Genomic DNA, 20,593 nt, shown 5'->3' on the forward strand with positions numbered 1-20,593 from the left:
AAATAATCTAAAATGTAAGGAAGGCATTTATTTTTATCAGCAATCCTGCCTCATAGATATCTTTGTGTAGTTGTTAAGTATAGTCTGTTGGTATCTGGTTTCATAATACCTCATTTTACCCAAGTAAACTTATATTTTCTCTAGTAGCTTTCTCTGTGGATATTAAACTCTCATTTGGGTCTGAATTATGCTCTCGTGGTTGATGATGTTAAGCAGTATATTAATTAAGTCATTTTTTTCAATTTAATGGGTCATTCGAATTCACAGACATTTCTTATGGTTTGATTGTTATTGTTCACTAGTTTATTGTCATGATTTTCAACCCAAGATTCTCCAAGAGATTTTTGTTTTTCTGATTAAATTAACAGGAGTGATGGATGAGCTCCTACTTTATAACTTTTTATTGAATTATAATTGATATAGAATATTACATTAATTTGAGTTGTCCAAGATAATGATTCAGTGTTTTTATACATTACAAAAAAATGATTGCCATGATAGGTCCAGTTACCATCTGTCACCCTACAAATTTATTACAGTATTATTGACTCTGTTCTCTATGCTGTACATTACATCTCTGTGATTTTTTTTTTAATAACTGGAAGTTTGTACCTCTTAATCCCCTTTACCTATTTTGTCTGCCCACTTCCCCTTGCCCCTGGCTACTGCCAGTTTGTTCTCTGTATCTAAGACTCTGTTTCTTGTTTGTTTTATTTGGCTTTTTTAGATTCTGCACATAAATGAAATCATACAGTATTCTTCTTTCCCTGTCTAACTTAACTTAGTGTAATACTGTCTAGATCTGTTCATTTTGTTGCACATGGGGATTTCATTCTTTTTTTATGGCTGAGCAATATTCCTGTGTGTGTGTGTGTGTGTGTGTGTGTGTGTGTGTGTGTGTAACAGATCTTTGTCCATTCATCTGTTCATGGACACTTATTTTGGCTATTGTAGGGACACATATCTACTTTTATCATTTTGAATGTCATCCTGCTGTGTGTATATATAATGGATATTCTTCGTCTGGTTTCTTTTACTCAACCCATTCTCTGTGTTGTACACATCAGTAGTTTATTCTGTTTTTATTAGTCTGTAGTACTCTGCTGTAGGAACAGATTTGCTTAGAATGGATTATTTCAGCTTTTGGTTATTCTGAATGAGGCTGCTGTACACACTTTTGTACATGCCATTTGGTGGACAGACCACACTATCTCCTTTAATATCTCTTAAGCAGAATTGTTTGAATTTCACAGAATTGCCTGCTGGATCAATTCCTTGTTTACTTTCTCATACCGTGCTTGCTTTGGCATCCTGAGATGGTAATCTCCTAAAATTCATTTAAGGTAGAAGGCTTTGGTTTTGGATCATGAACATAGTAATGACAGAGAAACAGTATTTGGCATGTCATTGCTGGAGGGCAAGTTAGATGTGACATGTGACCCTTCACCTGAATAGATCTATTCCTCAAAATCAGTATTTGACATTCTCTCAGGCAAAGTCTTTGGCAGAAGATAACCACTGTTTACAACCCCAGTGCTGTGTCCCCTATACCCCAGCAGAACAGCCACCAATGGCTTGTCCATGTGGCCCTCTGGTTCCACTGGGCTGCCTCAGTTAAGACCATTTGCTGGCTCTGTGACCGTCACCATTCACTGTGTCATGTCTGTAGGGTCTCGTGTGCATGTGCTTATCTTTGGAACATGGACGTACATGTTGCTAGTTACAGTTAACAGTGGGAATTCACTTTCTTTAGTCCATTTATGTGCTGTCATTTGGGAACTTTTGCTAGTGACTGAGGGATTTTAACTTTCACATTAGCTCTCCTGTGTACTTGGAGACACTCGAATGGCAACATCAGAGTATCAGTAAACAGCTTTTACTATATCACTTGGTTGAAGTCATGGCTACTTAGTATAATTTTTGAATTAAAGTAATTTTTCATTTGATCATATTCTGACCCATGTAAGATCTAGTTTAACACTGAAATCTTTCCCCCCTCCAACCATGATTTATAAACCTTACCAAGCATGATTTATATATAATTAATTCAGTATTATTTTCTTTTTCTAAAAAAGTGGCCTTTTTCTTATGTTTAAAGTGTAAAAATTTTCCCATTTTTTTCTTTCTGTTCTCAAAAATCCACTGTGGGTGTTATCATTTTTGCTGACACAGCTTTATCAGGTATGATTCCTAAGTGTCATGTTGGACTTTACAGATATGTTGTTGAAATTTCCAGGAGAAAAACTTTCCAGATTGGCTTTCTACATTTGCTTGATCAGTATTTGTGAATATCTTATGAAAGTTGTTGGCCTTTATGGTATAGAGTGGTCTGTAAAAAAACAACTTTGCCTAATTTATTATACCTATATTCCAAAAAGAAGTTTTCAAGTGTTTTCTTCAAAAATATTGGTATTTTTCTCTGGTTTTCTTCACCATTAATCTGTGTATAGTTCTCTGCATTTGTCCTGTTTATATGTGTACATGTTAGTATACTCATCAGTGTTTCTTAACATACATGATTTTTCAAACTTCTCCATATTTCTGACCAGATTTTTTCCAAACTGTGTTCCATGAAATACATTAATCTGAGATGCTAAAGAGAATGGGACAAAAAATATTATAAAATGATTACTGTATTCCTCTTTGAGAGATTCACAGTTCACATTGGCATGTTAAGGATTTGGTGTTATGCATTAAGGAAATTTGTTTACCTTTGTTGATCTCAGCATCTTCTAGAAATATTTGAGTGTAGAACACTTCATAACACACTGGGTGTCATTGGGATACCCATTGGGGAACTCTTACAAAAGACTATGGAGTTTTCTCTGTAGTGTTTCGACACATCAAATAATACTGATAAAAAGTGACTAAATTTTCAAAAAGTTACAACACTTAGCTGAATTCTATTTGGGTTTTATTTTCTTATGGTAATTACATTCTGAAATACAGCATTGATTTTTTTCCCAGTAACTCTCAGTACTTGTATCGACCTTTAAACATTTGTAAAACTATTGTGAAAATGTTGCTGTCTTGTAGGAAAGAGACCTTTTTGGTTGCTGTTGTCATCGTTTGTTTGTTTCTCTTCTGTCAGAATTTGCTTTTATCCTTAAAACATATGTTTACTGTTTCAGATAGCGTGACACAGGAAAGGAGGCCTCCCAAACTTGCCTTTATGTCAAGAGGTGTTGGGGACAAAGTTTCATCCAGTCATAATAAACCAAAGGCCACAGGTACGGGTCAGGAGACTACAGTTCATAGATATTAACATGGTATCTGATTTGCCATGGCACTGAAAGAAGGTTGAAAGGTTTTATTCGAAGCACATGTAGGTTCTCTTCTTCCAAATGTTTTTAGTATTTCACTAAAAATTTTTTATAGATGCTCTTGGTTAAGCCAAGAGTTCCCAACCTTTTTTAAGTTGATGAAAGCTTTCTGGGAGGACCTGTGTCTTTTGTTGGTTTATATCGCTGGTTTTTGGAACCCCCCTACCTGCAACATTTGTATGTAAAGTTTAGAGTTGCAACTGTACAAAACCACCTTATTTGGATAATGTTATAGAGGGTAAAGTATATAGAGAGTAATTATGTGGATTTTGCTAACAAAATGTGGCACAAGATAAATTCCAAACTGCTAAGCAAACATTTTTGTCTCTCTTCCAAAAACTCCCTCACAATGCATGTGGAGTTCTTAGCTTTTTTTCTTTAGCTTCCACATATTTCATAGTTTTAAAGGACGGTGGTTACACAAGCTAAACAGCTCATTTAAAAAGCTGTAAGAATGTTTGTTAACTCAGATGTGGGTTAGGAGCAGAATATTTTTTCCTCAGTTATCTGGTGGACAAAACTACTTCAGCTCATTTTAAAGGAAATTGTATTTTAAGACAGATTTTATGTGACTTTGGACCCTGGGAGACTTAGGATTAAATAGGATACACAAGTAATAGTTATTTTTTATATTAACTTATGGCTCTAGATAAGATAGCTCACACTTGTTATTCTCACTTAAATATAAATAGCCTATAGAGTTTCTGAAGACATGTGCATTACTTGTTTTGTAGCGGATCTTAGCTATAAGCATAAAATATAGCATTATCTGCTTTAAATTGGGAAAAAAAAATCAGATTTTGTATGGGTTCTAGAAACCCCCTGCTCTAACCTACAGCGTGTCCTCTTAGTACTGAGGCAGGGTAGGGTCTTGAAATGTCTGTGATAGGGCCACACTAACTCTTTCTTACGTTAATTAATTTAATATGGAAAAATAATACTGCTTGAACATTTCAAAGGCATGAAGAAATGAAGCAAGGAATTTGATGACAAAGATTCCAAACTGTTTAAATTTTTTAAACTTAATTGGCATGCTGATTTATGTATACAACATTTGAAGATAATCTTCTGAAAGAAACGGTTGTTTTTTTTTTTTAATATTTTTATTTATTTATTTGAGAGAGAGACAGTGAGAGAGAGCATGAGCAAGGAGAAGGTCAGAGGGAGAAGCAGACTCCCCATGGAGCCGGGAGCCCGATGCGGGACTCGATCCCGGGACTCCGGGATCATGACCTGAGCCGAAGGCAGTCGTCCAACCAACTGAGCCACCCAGGCGTCCCGAAAGAAACGGTTTTAAAATAATAGGTTAAATTTGGGAGCCAAGAGGTTCATCACATGAAATTGGGGAATGGTGATACTGACACTTGGAAATAAGTCAGAGAAGGCGAAATAATTTTTAAAAGCAGTTTGTCTTTAAAAAAAAAAAAAAAGCAGGCTCTTCTTTTAACTTCCTCCTGTTTCCCTCCTATATTGATTCTTGGGTGGAAGAGTTTTTTGACATTGACAAAATGGTTGAAAATGCTAATAAAATACATTGTGTTTGTATACATCTATTGCTTTCTTAAGCAATTGTTAACACTGCATGAATGTTAATTTCTCTTAGGGAAAAGCTTTCACACCATATTGACTTTATTTTTAAAAGGAACTTTTCTTGATCCATAGGATCTACCTCAGACCCTGGAAATAGAAACAGATCTGAATTCTTTTATACTTTAAATGGATCTTCTGTTGACTCACAACCACAATCCAAATCAAAAAACACATGGTACATTGATGAAGGTAATCCATAATTTTAGTGTCTTTTATTAAGATCCTTCCTTTTAGCTTATCAGGGAAAAAAAAAAAGGGTTTTTCACCGGTATATCTCGTTTTTGGAAACAGAATGAATAGGCCATTCTTCAGTAATGTGACTGAACTAAAATACTGTATACAATTTGAACTGCACTGCTGTTAGATTAATACAACATTCAGAAAATGTATTAGTACCTTGTTGTCTTCCCTTAGCTGATCTTTAGGGTAAGATGTCTAGAAGCAGTTGAATCATTTAAAGTTTTCCCGTCTGGGTCTTTGTTTGCCCCTTTCCGACACTCCCTTTTTACCTTTCTTTGGTTCAGGGGCATCGTTTTCTTCTGGTTTATTATTTTTTTTGTTCATCCCTTCAGTAAATACTCATTGAGTGCTTACTATGTGCCAGGAACTCTTCTAGGCCCAGAGTTTACAATGGTGAGCGAACAGACAGGGTCCTTGCCTATTCTGACTTTATGATCAAGGCATTAAAATGGACATTGCTCCAACCGTACTAGAAACAGATCTGGAATTGCAGTCATAGTGCATATGCAGGGAAGGCACATGATGCCGTGAGAGCGTATAAAGGTGGGTTTGACTTACGGGGGCTCAGAGCTGTTTCTCTGAGGAAGCAGCATGAGCTTAAATTCACCAGAGGCATGCGAGATAACACAGGGAAAGGGACAGAGGCCCTTTTAGGCAGCATACTTAAGTCCTCATGGAAAAATGGAGCTGGTGTTTGCCAAGGACTAAAAAGAGCCCGAGTAGCTAGAACAAAGAGAGAGGCATAACATTTTATGAGAAAGGCGTACAGGGCCAGGCCATGTGGAGCCTGGTGTGCCCTAGTTAAAGGAAATGGGAAGCTGCTGAAGGATTTTCAGCAAGGGGTGACATGACCAAGTTTGCTTTTTGAAAATCATTCCGACTGCACGGTGGACAGTGGATTGAAGCAGGGACCATGGGGATATGAGGGCACCATTGAAGGTGGTTGCAGGGCCCGGAAATAGATTATAGCAGCTAGGACGAGCCTTGTTGGGGAAAGGGATGGAGGGGGGCAAGTGGATGGCATAGGAGACATTTAGGAAGTGAATTGATAAGCCTCACAGATAGACTGAAAGTGGAAACTGAGGAAGAAAGAGGTGTCAGTGATACTCCGGGTTTTCTGGCTTATATACGTCGTGATTGTAGAGGAAGGTGATGAATTTGATTTTGAATACGTTGAGCTCCAGGGGCCTTTTCAACTTCCCAGAGGTGATTTGTGTCCAGGAGACAGCTGGATATATAGGTCTGGAGTTTAGAAGAGAGTTAAGAGCTGGAGAAGTAAATTTGCAAGTTGCCCCCGTGTATTTGGTGATTAAAGTCCTGTGAATCATATCACCTGAGTTGAGAGTGGGCCGGGGGGTGCGGTGGAGGGTGTGGGATAAGACTGAGCCCTAAGGACCTCAGTGGCAGAGACAGAGGAGACTGCGAAAAAGCGACAGGAGGGAGGTAAGGGAAACCAGGAGGTTGTTGAGTCCAGAAGCTGAGGAGCTAGTGGAGAGCAGCATTGAATGCTCCTGGGAGGGCAAGAATTTAGCCACTGAATTTAGCCACCGGAAGCCATCGATAACCTCAGTTGGCTATGCTTTTGTGGAGATGTGAGGAGATAAGAGACATGAGTCCAGTTGCTTGAAATGGAATTTGGGCTTCATCCTGGACTTCTCTCTCTCGTTAGTCACATCCAGTTGTCACCGAGTTGTCTGGAGTTCCTCTTTTCAGTATCACTAGACTCTTTCCTGTCTTCTTCATTTCTGCACCCACTGCCTTAGTTCAGATCCTTTGTTGCTGTCCATTTAACATAAAAGCAGCCTTCCGACTGGTTTGTCTGCCTCAGACTTGGTCCTTCTGAATTCATTCTCAACGCTAATAACCGCCCTCACCATCATCCTCATCATTGCTGCCATCCTCACGGTGGCTGATGTTTCTTGATGGCGTACTGCACTAGGCGCCGTGTTACACGCTTTATCCGCAGTACTTTGCCCTCATACCAACTTCATGAGATAGGTATTTTTACTTTCTCTTTTGTTACAGTGGTTAAATGCCTTGCGCAAGGCCACACAGCTAGTACGAGTGGTGCCAGGATTCCAACCCAAGTCTACTTAGCACCAGGACTGCCGCTTTTGATTACTACACCGTGCTCTCTTCACATTACTTTCTGGTTGGTTTTTCTAAAGATATATCTTCTCGTGTCTCTCCTTTATTGTACATCTATTAATTTTCTCCTAGTCCTTGATGATAACAGTCCAGATTCCTTCCTTTGGCCTGTTGGACTCTCTTACGGCACGGCTTCTTCCTCGTCTCTCTCATGTGTCCTGCATTCCTGCTCTCGCCATGCTTGGAGGGGAGCCATTTTGGAACGTGACATCCTTTTCTCTTTTCTTGGCGCCTGTTGTTCCTCTTGCCTGGAAATCCTTCTTCCTTTTCCTCCCACTCCATGCTCAGGCTTACTTCTATCCATCTGTTCAATCTCAGCTTGGGTATTACTTTCTCCTGGAAGCCTTTCCTGTCTCTCCTGGGTTAGGTGAGGTGTCATAATTGTTTGCCGCCTGTCTCTCCTGCCAGACTGGAATTCCAAGTGCCGCTCCCAGGGCTTGGCATGGAGTACATTTAGTAATTGTTTGCAAATTAAATCAAAATAAGAACTCTGTAATGGCTTTTTAGCTATGATATGGATCATCTATATTATATATAAACAAATGTAACAGTCCAAGTCTGCTGCTTACCTCCCTTGGGCTCTGATACTCACTTGGGCTTAGATACTTAACATATTCACTTAGATACTCATAGCAAATGATTTGAGTGAGCTCTCTGATTTCACCTTCTCTGTGCCTTCGTTTCTACTTGGGGTAGGTTGTTGCAAAGGTAGGCAGGCACAGGGCCTCATCCCCGAGAATCCTTCCTAGCCATAGAACAGGAAGCTTCCTTCAGTGGTGCCTCTCCAGGAAGGTTCTGTCTCCTGATGGACCACTTTTGTTATGTTTTGGCCCATATGTTTAGCAGTTAGACATTTTCTCAAGGATCTTGGGAGTGCTGAGACGGCAAGGGCCTGGCAGGGTGCTGTGGTGAGTCACGGCCCTGCTGGCCTCTGCACGAGCACGGGGACTCACGGGGACTATCCACAGTGGTTGGGGTGCAGCCCCGCTCTCTCCCTCTGTCGTTACTGGTAGCTTTGGGAATGTTTTTCCTATGAGCTGCTTTCTTTCTAAGGAAAGGAGACTGGTAAGACCGTGGGCTTGTCATAACCTCGGTGACATTAATTCTTTAAGTTTATGCTATGATTTTATTCTTACTCAGTTTCTGTAGTGTGGTAGAATATTTTTAACTTCTTGACTATAGTCTAATGTTGTATACTAAGTGTATGTAAGAATGTGGATCCCAAACAGGATATATAAAGTCAGGAAATCTATGTGGAGTAGGCCTTCATCCTTAAATTAGAAAATAGAAGTAATTTCAGTGTAAAAGAACATTTCTTGTCTATAATTAATTTCATTTATATATCTAAAAAGCTTTTTTCCCCCCTACAGCATTTGATTCATGTATTCACTTTAAAAAAAAAAAAAGATTTTATTTATTTATTTGACAGAGAGAGAGATCACAAGTAGGCAGAGAGGCAGGCAGAGAGAGGGGGAAGCAGGCTCCCTGCTAAGTAGAGAGCCTGATGCAGGGCTCGATCCCAGGACCCTGGGATCATGACCTGAGCCGAAGGCAAAGGCTTTAACCCACTGAGCTACCCAGGTGCCCCTATTCACTTTTTTCTTAAATGTTGAGTATTTTCTTGGGTTAGTGGCTGTACCAAGTGCTGTGGGTTCAACCATGAAGCCTCATGAAAATCCATGAAAAAGACTAACAGAATTGCTGTTCTTATGGAGCTTATGGTCTGGTTGGTATGGCAGATAGTAAATATGTGGACAGACAAGGTAATAATCGATGGTGATACATGCAGTGAAGGAAGTGAACAAGGTATGACAGCATATCTGGCGGGAAGCCAGCTCCCATAGAGTGTTGTGGGGAGGTCTCTTTGAGGAAAGGATATTTGGGTTGAGATCTGGATGATGTGAGTGAACCTGTTAGAGAAAGAGCTTGGGAAGAACTTTTGAGGCAGAGGAGATAGGAAAGGCCTGAGGTGAGAAACAGCCCTTGAGGCCAGGGTGGCTCAAGGGTGGCTACAGCATGGTAAGCAAGGAAGATAAGGGTAAAAAGGTCTAGGTGGGAGCTAGATCATCCAGGACCTTGTAGATCTCAGTGAGAAATTTGGTATTTATTTTAAGAACACTGGAAAGCCATTGGAAGATTTTAAATAGGGGAATGCCAGAAGATCGTGGAAGATCTTTAGATCTTAAAAGGTCTCTCTTAGAGTTGTATGGTGGATAGTTTGGAGAGGGACAAGAAGAGGGTCAGACCGGGGAAGAGACTGGTTACAGGGTGAAAGATGTTGGTGGCTTAAATTAGGGAGACAATAGGGGGAAGAGAAGAGGATGAATTTGAAATATATTTTAGAGATAGAGCCAAATGCTTTATGGATTTGGGTTTTGAGCTTGAGGGTTTGAGGGTTTGAGAAAGAGGAGAATAACTTTTAAAATTCCTGTGTTAAGGGGCACCTAGGTGGCTAGTCAATTAAGTGAATCTTTGGCTCAGGTCCTGATCCTGGGATCCTGGGACGGAGCCCCATGTTGGGCTCCCTGTTCCATGGGGAGCCTGCTTGTCCGTCTCCCTCTGCCTGCTGCTCACCCTGCTTGTTCGTTCTCTCTCTGCCAAATAAATAAATAAAACCTAAAAAAAATTCCTGTGTTAAATATCATTACTGAAGAATCTTAAATGGGTGAGGTATATAGAATACTAAGGTATGAAGTATGGTGAACACCCATGTAGTTGCTACTACTTTTTTTTTTTTTTTAAAGATTTTATTTATTCATTTGACAGAGATCACAAGTAGGCAGAGAGGCAGGCAGAGAGAGAGAGAGGGAAGCAGGATCTCCACTGAGCAGAGAGCCCGATGTGGGACTCGATCCCAGGACCCCGAGATCATGACCTGAGCCGAAGGCAGCGGCTTAACCCACTGAGCCACCCAGGCGCCCAGTTGCTAATACTTTAAGAAAAAAACCATTCTCGCTACCTTTGAAATTCCCTTGGTGCTTTTCCTAGAACTCTTCCCTTCCTACTCTCCTCTGAGCTTCTGTCATGTCTAATTTAGTGTTTATCATTCTCTTGGTTTTCATGATAGCCTTATAAGTTTGTATATCTAAAGAGCATACCATTAGTTGTGCATGTTTCTGAGCTTCCGATAAAGGAATCAGACTGTACGTATGCTCTAATTTCCCCTCAATATTATGTTCCAAAGAGTCACCGCAGGAGTGGTATATGATTATATAGTTTATTTGTTTTCATCACTGTGTAGCGTTTAATTCCATTTCATTCATTGCTGTGAAATGTCTAAATATATAGCACAGTGTATGTCTGTAGTCAACCACCGATGGACATTTGAATTGTCTTTATTTTCTTGCTATTATTGACAGCTCCACTATTGTTAACAGCTCTGCTGTTAACATTCTTACATGTGTCAAGACTATATACCTAGAAATGGATTCACTGGGACATGTCATATGCACATCTTTCCTTTACTAGATCGTGCCACACCGTTCCCAGGGTAGTTGTACCAGTTTACGCTCCCATCAGCATTGTGTGAAGGTATCATTTGCTCTTCATCCTGATCAATAGTTAATGTTCTAAGACCTTGAACTTTTGAAATGATATCTCACATTGCTTTTGACTTTTTTTTTTCTTATCTACTTACTGTTCAGAGCAAGAATCTTTTCACTGATGTGTTGGCAGTTTGGGTATCTTCTTCTGATTTGCCTTTCAAGCCCTTTGTCCATTTTTTCCTAGCTTTGTTTTGTTTTGGGTTTTTTTTTTTTTTTGGTCTTTTTTGTATTGATTTATAGTCTTTTGTGCAATTTTAATCCTTTGTCAGAAATATGTATTATAAGTATTTTCTTCTTGTTCAGCTCATATTCTCACTCTTGTTATGTTGCCTTTTAATGAATAAGCTCAATTTGAATGTCATATTTGTCAGTCTCTTCCTTTATGGCTTATATATTTATGTTCAAGAAATTTCTCTCTGCCCTAAATCATAAAGAACATTTTTCTAAATGGTCTTCCAGAAGCTTAGAGTCTTGCCTTTCGCATTTGTCTTTAAACTACCTGGAAGTGATTTTTGTGTAGATCAGGCAGTACGAGTTCAATTTAATTTTTTTTTAAAGTTCTGATAACTGATGATCTCAGTATTGTTTATTGAGAAGTTCATTCCCTGAGGTCCACCTCTGATCTGTAGTGGCCGCTTGGTATCTGTATTATTTATCTTAAGGAAATAGCTTTTAGCTTTGGTTCTCTTTTTGTATGTTTGTTTTCTCTTAAATTATTTCCTGCTTTTGTAAATTTATCTGGTTTTGATTCTCTTTACTGTATGTTTGTCTTCTCTTTCATTAATTTCTGTTTTGTGTTTATTCTTTCCTCTTGACTGTTTTTTCGGAGGTTAATCTGTTCCTCTAACTTCCTAAATTCTGAGTTCATTAATATCCTTTTTTTCCTAAAATAAACTATGAAGTCTATAAATTTCCTTTGTAAGTACTAATTTAGCTGTGTTCCACAAGCATTTGTTGCTTCTTTCTTTATTTTAAAAATTTACATAATCATTTCTTTTTTGGTCCTTTAGTTATTTAGAAGTGTCTTTCTAAATTTTTTGTTATTTTTTTGGTACTGTTTTCTAACTTAATTATATTATGGATGAAGAGTAAAACCGATTTAATACCAGTCAATAATGGATTTTTTTGGTTTGAGCAATTAGGTGCCGTTTACTGAGGTAGAAAAATCTGGAGGTGGGAGGAAAATCTAGAACACTGTTTGGAGAGATAAAGTGTGTAATGCTTACAAGAATCCTTTTAGAGTCAAAATGGGCAGTTGGACTGGATGTGTGCATTAATTTTCAGAGATGTGGGCATATTTAATATTCTTGAATGCATTTCTCTAAATAAGAATAATGTTTTATAGTTGCTGAGGACCCTGCAAAATCGCTTACAGAGATATCTCCAGACTTTGGACACGCTTCGCCACCACTGCAGCCTCCTTCTATGAACTCATTATCCACCGAGAACAGATTTCACTCTTTACCATTCAGTCTGACAAAGATGCCCAATACCAATGGAAGTATTGGCCACAGTCCACTCTCACTGTCAGTTCAGTCCGTGATGGGAGAGCTAAACAATGCACCTGTCCAGGAGAGTCCACCCTTGGCCATGACTTCTGGGAACTCTCATGGTCTGGAAGTGGGCTCTCTGGCTGAAGTTAAAGAGAATCCTCCTTTCTATGGGGTAATCCGTTGGATTGGCCAGCCGCCAGGACTCAACGAAGTGCTAGCTGGACTGGAACTGGTAATTTCATTTGACTTAAAAATTGCAATTCTTCTCTGTCTGGAGTTTTGTGTAGTTTTCTCCCTATGATGCTTTTTTGTCAAAATGTTTTGTCCAAAAAGGCGTCACGAGAGAAAACTTTTATTACCGTGTCACCCGACTTCTTTGCCACCCATGAAGCATCCGACCCACTTGTTACTGATGTTAGTTGATCTACGTTCAAGTAATGAAAACAGATTTGTAGACTAATGTGTTTAGGCTCATTACATTAAACAGAATACAGTAAGGAAAGCAAGTCTGCTCTCAGCTTTCCTTTTCTTCCTCCATCTCCCTCCCCCAGTCAGTTCTTATATATCATCGGTTTTAAGATTAATTGCCATTTTTAGAGATTTTTTGGAGATCTTTATAGAGGGAAAGATCTTCCCTTTGGAGATTAGGAAAGCGTTTGGCCTTTCATGATCTGGAAGGGATAATTTGAGTACATTTAACTTTGATTTATAAAATATATTTCTTAAAAAATCTGTTTGCATGCTAGTGAATGCTACTTTTGGGGAGGGGAAAGTTGTTAAAATAAATCACCTCTGCTCCTTAGTTTCAGTACTTGTGGAAATGGTTAGTCAGTTAACGAGGGGAGGTTTAAGCACACATTCTGGAAGGAAATACATCGAGGACTTCACACTGGATTAAGGAATTCGTTTCTGAAATGATGAGCTGTGGGCCGAAGCACTGGTTAGTCGGTCCCTTTTTCCTGATGGAGTTCTCAGGACAGGCGTGATGGGGGAATTCTGAGAAAGGCTGAGCCAGAAACACATGTTAGCAGCCTTTCTTCCTTGTGTGCTCTGTTGTAAGGTGCAGAATAACACATACTGAAGCATTTCTTTTTCAGGAAGATGAATGTGCAGGCTGTACGGATGGAACCTTCAGGGGCACTCGGTACTTCACCTGTGCCCTGAAGAAGGCGCTGTTTGTTAAATTAAAGAGCTGCAGGCCCGACTCTAGGTTCGCGTCTCTGCAGCCAGTCTCCAATCAGATCGAGCGCTGTAACTCTCTAGGTATTCCAATGCCTTTCCTTTACCTACCAGTCTGGGGTGACCCTGCTTCTGATCTCAGGCCATTTGGCTGTAGGGGGTAGTGACAGCGTTTAAATATATTTCTTGCCCATGTTCATCAGGCATGTAAATCAGTAAAAATTGCTACTTGGTGTGTAAGAAGGTTACAGTTGTCCCAAGAGGGGAATTTTGAAAAGAAAGTATCAGGAATAAAATGAGATTTGGAAGGTGAAAAATAGTGGGACTTACTTTCTTCCTCCTGTTTGTCGCCAGCATTTTAAAAAATGTTTTAAAAATATTTTATTATTTATGTATTTATTTGCATTTATTATTATGTATTATTTATGTATTTATTATTTATTATTTATGTATTTATTTGACAGAGAGAGGGAGAGAGCACAAGCAGGGGCAGTGGCAGGCAGAGGGAGAGGGAGAAGCAGGCTCCCAGCTGAGCAGGGACCCTAATGCTGTACTCGATCCCAGGAGCCTGGGATCATGATCTGAGCCGAAGGCAGATGCTTAACTGACTGAGCTGCCCAGGCACCCTGGTCGCCAGCATTTAATTTTTAAAAACACAGAGGTAGAAATTGAAATGTGACCTCTCTTGAAGTATTAAGTAGACGAGTAAGTATCGCTTACCAAGGAGTCAGCATTATTATGTGAAGTAGTTTTAGATTGATTGATAGAGGACAGATCTCCTCATCATTCTTAACAGGTGACAGTTTCCTGATGCTGTCCCTCTCCAGTTTTGGATAATAGTTGTGAAGCATCTTGACAGTTAAGCGACTATCAGTAGGAAAGCCATGTTTATGAAAAACATTTTTCATTACAGTTGAAGTAGTACTGTGAAAATTTTTTTAATAATTTTTTAAAAAGATTTTATTTATTTATTTGACAGAAAGTGATCACAAGTAGGCAGAGAGGCAGGCAGGGGGTGGGGAAGCAGTTTCCCTCCTAGGACCCTGAGACCATGACCTGAGCCGAAGGCAGAGGCATTAACCCACTGAGCCACCCAGGCGCCCCAGTACTGTGAAATTTTTTTGTTTTCTTTTTTGACTTGAGGATGTAAAATCTCAGACAAATTATAAAATATTTGGGGAACAAAGTATTTTACTTGGCATTTACTTTTTTTTTTTTTTTAAAGATTTTATTTGTTTATTTGTCAGAGAGAGAGAGGGAGAGAGAGCAAGCACAGGCAGACAGAATGGCAGGCAGAGGCAGAGGGAGAAGCAGGCTCCCTGATGAGCAAGGAGCCCGATGTGGGACTCGATCCCAGGACGCTGGGATCATGACCTGAGCCGAAGGCAGCTGCTTAACCAACTGAGCCACCCAGGCGTCCCTACTTGGCATTTACTTTTTATACAGTACTTAATATTTTAAAGTATTTTTTAAGTGGTGGAGGAAGTGAGGTTGAAATGGACAATAGCATTTTTGCAAGCCAAGCTGAAGAACAATGAACCCAAACCTACCTTTTACTTAATTTTAAGTCATGAAACAAATTTTGCCTCTGAATACAAAAATGCATTTTATGATGAAGAGCTATATGGGAGTACCTATTGGAAGAGTTAAAAGGGTACTTTCCATTTTCATTTTTATGTTTACAGCATTTGGAGGCTACTTGAGTGAAGTAGTGGAAGAAAATACCCCACCCAAAATGGAAAAAGAAGGTTTAGAGATAATGATTGGAAAGAAGAAGGGTATCCAGGGTCATTACAATTCTTGTTACTTAGATTCAACCTTATTCTGGTAAGTTTCAAATGAATGCAATAGGGATATCGTTCATGGGCACAGAGACGCGTGTGCAAGCCGCGTATTTGTTGCATGTGCATGAAAGAAACTGCTACCTGCCTTTGAGTAAAGAAACCAGGTGGCTGGGGAACAGGAAAGAAAGGGAGATTGACACTTCGTAATACCCTTTAGAAGCTATGGAACATGCTCTTGTGCTCTTATCCAAAAAACTACTATGAAAGTGATGCCGTGAGTGAGGAGGTGGGGGGGGATGGGGGACAGATATCCCGACGGTGTCTGGGAAATCATGTGACTGAAGAGGATTAAGAGAATTTATTTTTAAGAACTATTTTCAGTAGAAGCACAGTTGCCCTCATATATGTAGTTTATTCCAAAGTTGAATGACTTAATGTGGCAGAAAGTTTTACACTGAGATCGAACCAAGTACTCGGCCAGTTAAGTTGAGTGTAACTGACCAGCTCCATACAGCCGCAGTTGTAAGAGTTAGAAAGTCAATGGGGTGTTAACATTTTAAAAGTGGAGAGAAGAATTAACGTGGTGGGCCATTCTTTTTGGCAGAATACTTAACATCTCTGAGGTGTGTGGACAAAAACAAGCCCAACAGAATTGATACAAGACTTTTTAGATTTCCTGAGAAAAATTTGTATTAGCCAAATTTCCTTTTTCTTTGATCTCAGCAAGTCACTGCTGTTAGTCACTCAAGTGATTTTTGGCACAACTGATTTTGGCATTTAAAAGAAACTTCTATCTCTGCAGAGGGCTGTGTGGGGAGAGAAGTACGATATCTGGAGTGGGTTATATATTACGTGTGTGTATGCCTTGGGAAGTAGTTTCAAACTTCCTCCTCTGTTATCTTGGGCTCAGATGCGTAGGACCCTTTTCAAAACCTTTTACAAAAAAGTTCTCTTAATATACTTGAGGCATATTTTTACCCTTTAACACTGTCAATCTATAGTTTGTTTTCTCAGTATTGGTATTTTTAACTTAGAAGGATCTCTAGACCCTGATGATTAAATGATGGGAACCTTAATGGTGTCTCTGGTACCTGTATTAACGGAAAGCACTAATTTGTGAGTTCCTTGCTCTCCAGACTTTGTGTGCTTTCTCTTCACATTCTTTTTAGTCTCTGTTTCCCCGGAAGTATGGTTTTAGTATCTGTTTAGTATCTTTTTAGTATTCTGTTTAGTATCTGTAATACGTGTATGGCATGAGGAAAAATATTCCTTTTATTTTACAGCTTGTTTGCTTTTAGTTCTGTTCTGGACACTGTGTTACTTAGACCTAAAGAAAAGAATGATGTAGAATATTATAGTGAAACTCAGGAGCTACTGAGGACAGAAATTGTTAATCCTCTGAGAATGTAAGTAGATCTATAGTTATTTTGCCTTTAGATGGTGTTCTATTTGCTGTTTTTTGGTATAGTAATTAATTTATACCTGCTTTCATTTTTAATTAATGGGTGCAGATTTGTTCTCTTGATGAAGTATGATGATTGACCCTTTGCTGCCTTTACTTTTTAACATTTACTGCCTTTACTTATTTAATTTCTTAAATCTGGTTAAGGTGTAGCACATAGTGTATGCCATAAAGTGGCAAAACCAATTTGGTAGAGAATAGTCATTTTAGTAGTTGCAGTAGGTTTAGAAAAGCTGATACAAAGTACGTGGTACTCTTATCTTCTGTTATAGCTGATTCTAGCAGTTACCTTAACAGTGATCGTGCTCTCTGGTCCAACTGGCCTAGTCTGGCTTCTTAATTTTATCTGGAAAAAAAAAAAGGAGCAAAGAAAAATTTTAATTTGCAGAGTAGCTAGTATTTAGTATTCTTGTATTAGCAAAAGATGCGATGTATTTTACTAACACATTTCTTAGTTAGAGGAATATATTTAGGCCTCCCTGCACATCCCGTAAAATTGTGTTTGGTTATTTCTTAGTTTATGAATTATAAATATGTCTTTCTTTAGTCACAGGAAGCAATTTGTGATGGTACAAGCCCAAGTGACGAGACATCTAGTAAAGACACTTCGTAAATGGTAGTAGTGACGTGTGATAATGTCACATTATAAAATTTAAACTATGAAGTGTTAGGGCCCTAGACTATAAAGGATATCTATTCACTTGGGAATATAGGGAACAAACTATCTAATTTAAAGTCCATATTAATTTAGATCTTGGGACCCTTTTCTTATTTAACAATTAAAATTTAAAAATAGTTTGATCTAAGATTTTGAGACAAAATGCAGAAGATTGAATAATAAAGGGCATCCAGAGTGGCGTGTTGTATAACATGGCTAAGAAAGTAAATTACTAGCGAATAAATCTGCCTCCTTATATCTTTTCTTTACATTCTGTAATGATGAAAATGACTCTTGTTTTCACCCTTTAAGATGATTATGAGTCTTGATTTCGGCACCAGTTATTTTGTGAGGCAAATTTTTAAGTTTACTGTCCATTCCGTCTCCCAAGTAATTGATAATGGAACAAGACAGATCAAATCCAAAACTCTACACCATTTCCTTCTTTCCTTCCCAAACATCTTAAGTCCATTAACAGACATTATTTGGATGCTGTCATCCAGCCAGTTAAGAATCATGCTTAACCAGACTCTGTCACCCTGTCCACAGCAAGGACCTTGGCAGGTGCCTTGTTGTGATCAAGATTCCCTGTGTCTGCAGCATTCCGCTCTCTAGTATAGCTGACTGGTTTCGTTTGGTACTGAAGCCTCTGCTTTCTCTTTTCAAGCTCCTCAAAGGCAGAGACCCTGTTTTATCACCTTATTCATTTTTGTATTCCCAGTGGCTCACAGGTTAGATTACTGTGTGAAGTGGTGGATGCTCAGGGTACATTGGTTACAGAGAATTAGCGAGTGAATGAATTGTCAATATACAAAATGGATATTCGATCAGCTAGTTTTGACTTGCTCTTGTTAAACTTGTGCTGGCCTCTCAGCTTTCTTCCAAAGGCATTTTTAGCATTAGAATTTTGTCAGGGATCCCCGTGGAGTGTACTGAATGTGTCCTGTATTCAGATAAAGATGAGAGACCGTATCATGCACATGATGACCTCCTTGACCGCACATTTTCAATTTTCAGTTTCTTATCAAGGCCCTTTACCATTCCCTTTGGCGGCTTTTTCAGTGTCTGGTATTAAAAGGACCGTCTCTCAAAGTTTGATTTTTTTTAAGTGAATGCTTTAATTTCTTTAAGCAAATAGAATCAGAAGACCAGTCATCGTAATTTAAAAATGCTTTTTCTTAGATTAGTATATGACAGCTGCTAGTCAAGCATGGGTAATTTAGTCTGGGGTTATTCTGGTGCTAGATTTTTAATTTACAAACCTCAAGAAGCAGCCTATAACTGTGATTTTGAGAATAATTGTCTAGCCTAAGAGTTTATCTATGACATATTGAAATTATATAAGAACTGTGTGATTATCAAAATAGGTTATACTAGTTTAATATATATGCCAGTATTAATTAATTGTTTTTTACTAACATAGATATGGATATGTGTGTGCAACAAAGATTATGAAACTGAGGAAAATACTTGAAAAAGTTGAGGCTGCATCAGGATTTACCTCCGAAGAAAAAGGTGGCTCTTAATTTATAGGATATGTAATAAAAGTGACTTGAGAGCATATACTAAATTATTGGCGGAAATGTGTGTCTATGTGGATTTGGGGATTTTATTTTAAACTAAAAATTCCTTTCTGTGTGATGTACAATTTTTTTAAAGTTCTTTTTTTAAAGTTTTTACTTAAGTTCCAGTTAATTAACATGCAGTGTAATATTAGTTTCTGTGTAATGGACAGTTTTGCCCCCTTTTTGTAAATGCTTTATCTCTTCTAAATGTGAGCGATGGATGGGAAAATGACCCCCTTTGAGAAGCTGTCTAGTTGTAGTACATTGAATTCATAAATAGTTTTTGTCTTTCCTTCCAGCAATGGTATTCATCATTGTTTCCCTTTAGGGGTGAAGGGCTGCGTAGGGTTCATCCCTATTTTTCCAGTTAACTTTCCTTGTTATAAAGGGTGTTAACACAGCAAACTAAAATTAGGTTTATTGTCAGAGACCATGTTTTAATCTATTCTCTGCTAATGGATTTACTCAGAGATTCAGTTCCTGACTGTGAACATGTTAGCTGCATATTGTAACCAGCTATGATGTTTAGAGACTTGGTAGTCATTCAAATAACAGGAAAAAACAAGATTATATTTCCAGTTTTATTCTACTTAGCCCCCAGAAGAAATTAAAATTATTTCATTATACATGAATTATTATACCTTTTCATACACAGTAAAGTTTATAATAACAAAATTGGGCTGTCCTACTTTGTCATAACTATTAAATATCCTTTATAGTTTTCATTAGGGAGGAAAACTTGAGATATGCTTTTAATTGAAAAAGTATCAATTATGAAAGTGAATTTAGAATCAGAATATAATTATTATAAATAAAAATGGAATGATTTAAAAATTTTGTCTGTGACTTTTTTTTAATTTTCTCCTAGATCCTGAAGAATTCTTGAATATCCTGTTTCATCATATTTTAAGGGTAGAGCCATTGTTAAAAATAAGGTAACTTTTAAATTGTTACAGAAGCATTGGAAAATAGGCGATCTTCATTTTCTCTGCCGTCATTCCATAGACGTGATTTCTTTAGTGATTATGTAATATTGTATTTGTTTAGGAATCTTAATATGCTAGGTTCCTACAATGCAAATTAATTTAACTATTTAATTATGTAATTAATTAATTTAATTACTGTCCTCCCCATAGTATCATACTTAACTGGAAGAGTGTATCCAGTGTAAATTTGTGCTTTTAATTTTAACCCTGGTAATCAATATTATTACAAATCATTTTCTTACAAAACTGTATATAAATATTTTTGTAATTTAATTAATGAAAGATTCTAAGGGAAATTAAGATTCTAAGTGAAGCTTATTCTAGGAGTGCATGTGTGGCTCAGTCAGTTGAATGTCCGGTTCTTGATTTCAGCTCAGGGGATGCTCTCAGGGTTCTGGGATGGAGCCCGGGTGTCTGGCTCTGCACTCACTGGGGAAGTGGGGAGTCTGCCTGAGGTTATCGCCATCTGCGCCCCCCCACCACCCCTGCTCAGCTTACTCTCTCTCTCTCTCTCTAAAGTGGATAGATTAATCTTAAAAAAAAAAAAAAGAGGGGCGCCTGGGTGGCTCAGTGGGTTAAGCCGCTGCCTTCGGCTCGGGTCATGATCTCAGGGTCCTGGG

At 38.4% G+C, this 20,593-nt stretch overlaps 1 protein-coding gene across 4 annotated transcripts in view; it reads left to right on the forward strand.

The window, feature by feature from the left end:
- The window catches only part of LOC111157321 (CYLD lysine 63 deubiquitinase), a 70,259-nt gene that overhangs the window by 38,192 nt on the left and 11,474 nt on the right, over nt 1-20,593 (forward strand). For 2 of the 4 annotated variants that reach the window (XM_022518631.1, XM_022518630.1), the window contains 8 exons: nt 3,132-3,230; nt 4,986-5,102; nt 12,192-12,571; nt 13,437-13,602; nt 15,204-15,345; nt 16,586-16,708; nt 18,846-18,937; nt 19,856-19,922. In XM_022518631.1, coding sequence (XP_022374339.1) covers nt 3,132-3,230; nt 4,986-5,102; nt 12,192-12,571; nt 13,437-13,602; nt 15,204-15,345; nt 16,586-16,708; nt 18,846-18,937; nt 19,856-19,922 — 1,186 coding nt within the window. Of the gene's footprint in view, nt 1-2,172; nt 2,182-3,131; nt 3,231-4,985; nt 5,103-12,191; nt 12,572-13,436; nt 13,603-15,203; nt 15,346-16,585; nt 16,709-18,845; nt 18,938-19,855; nt 19,923-20,593 lie in introns of all 4 variants that reach the window. The other 2 variants (XM_022518632.1, XM_022518633.1) reach the window with 2 other exon arrangements.

Source organism: Enhydra lutris, unplaced genomic scaffold (assembly GCF_002288905.1).
Source record: "Enhydra lutris kenyoni isolate GAN:26980312 unplaced genomic scaffold, ASM228890v2 scaffoldscaffold54, whole genome shotgun sequence".
Classification (NCBI taxonomy): domain Eukaryota; kingdom Metazoa; phylum Chordata; class Mammalia; order Carnivora; family Mustelidae; genus Enhydra; species Enhydra lutris.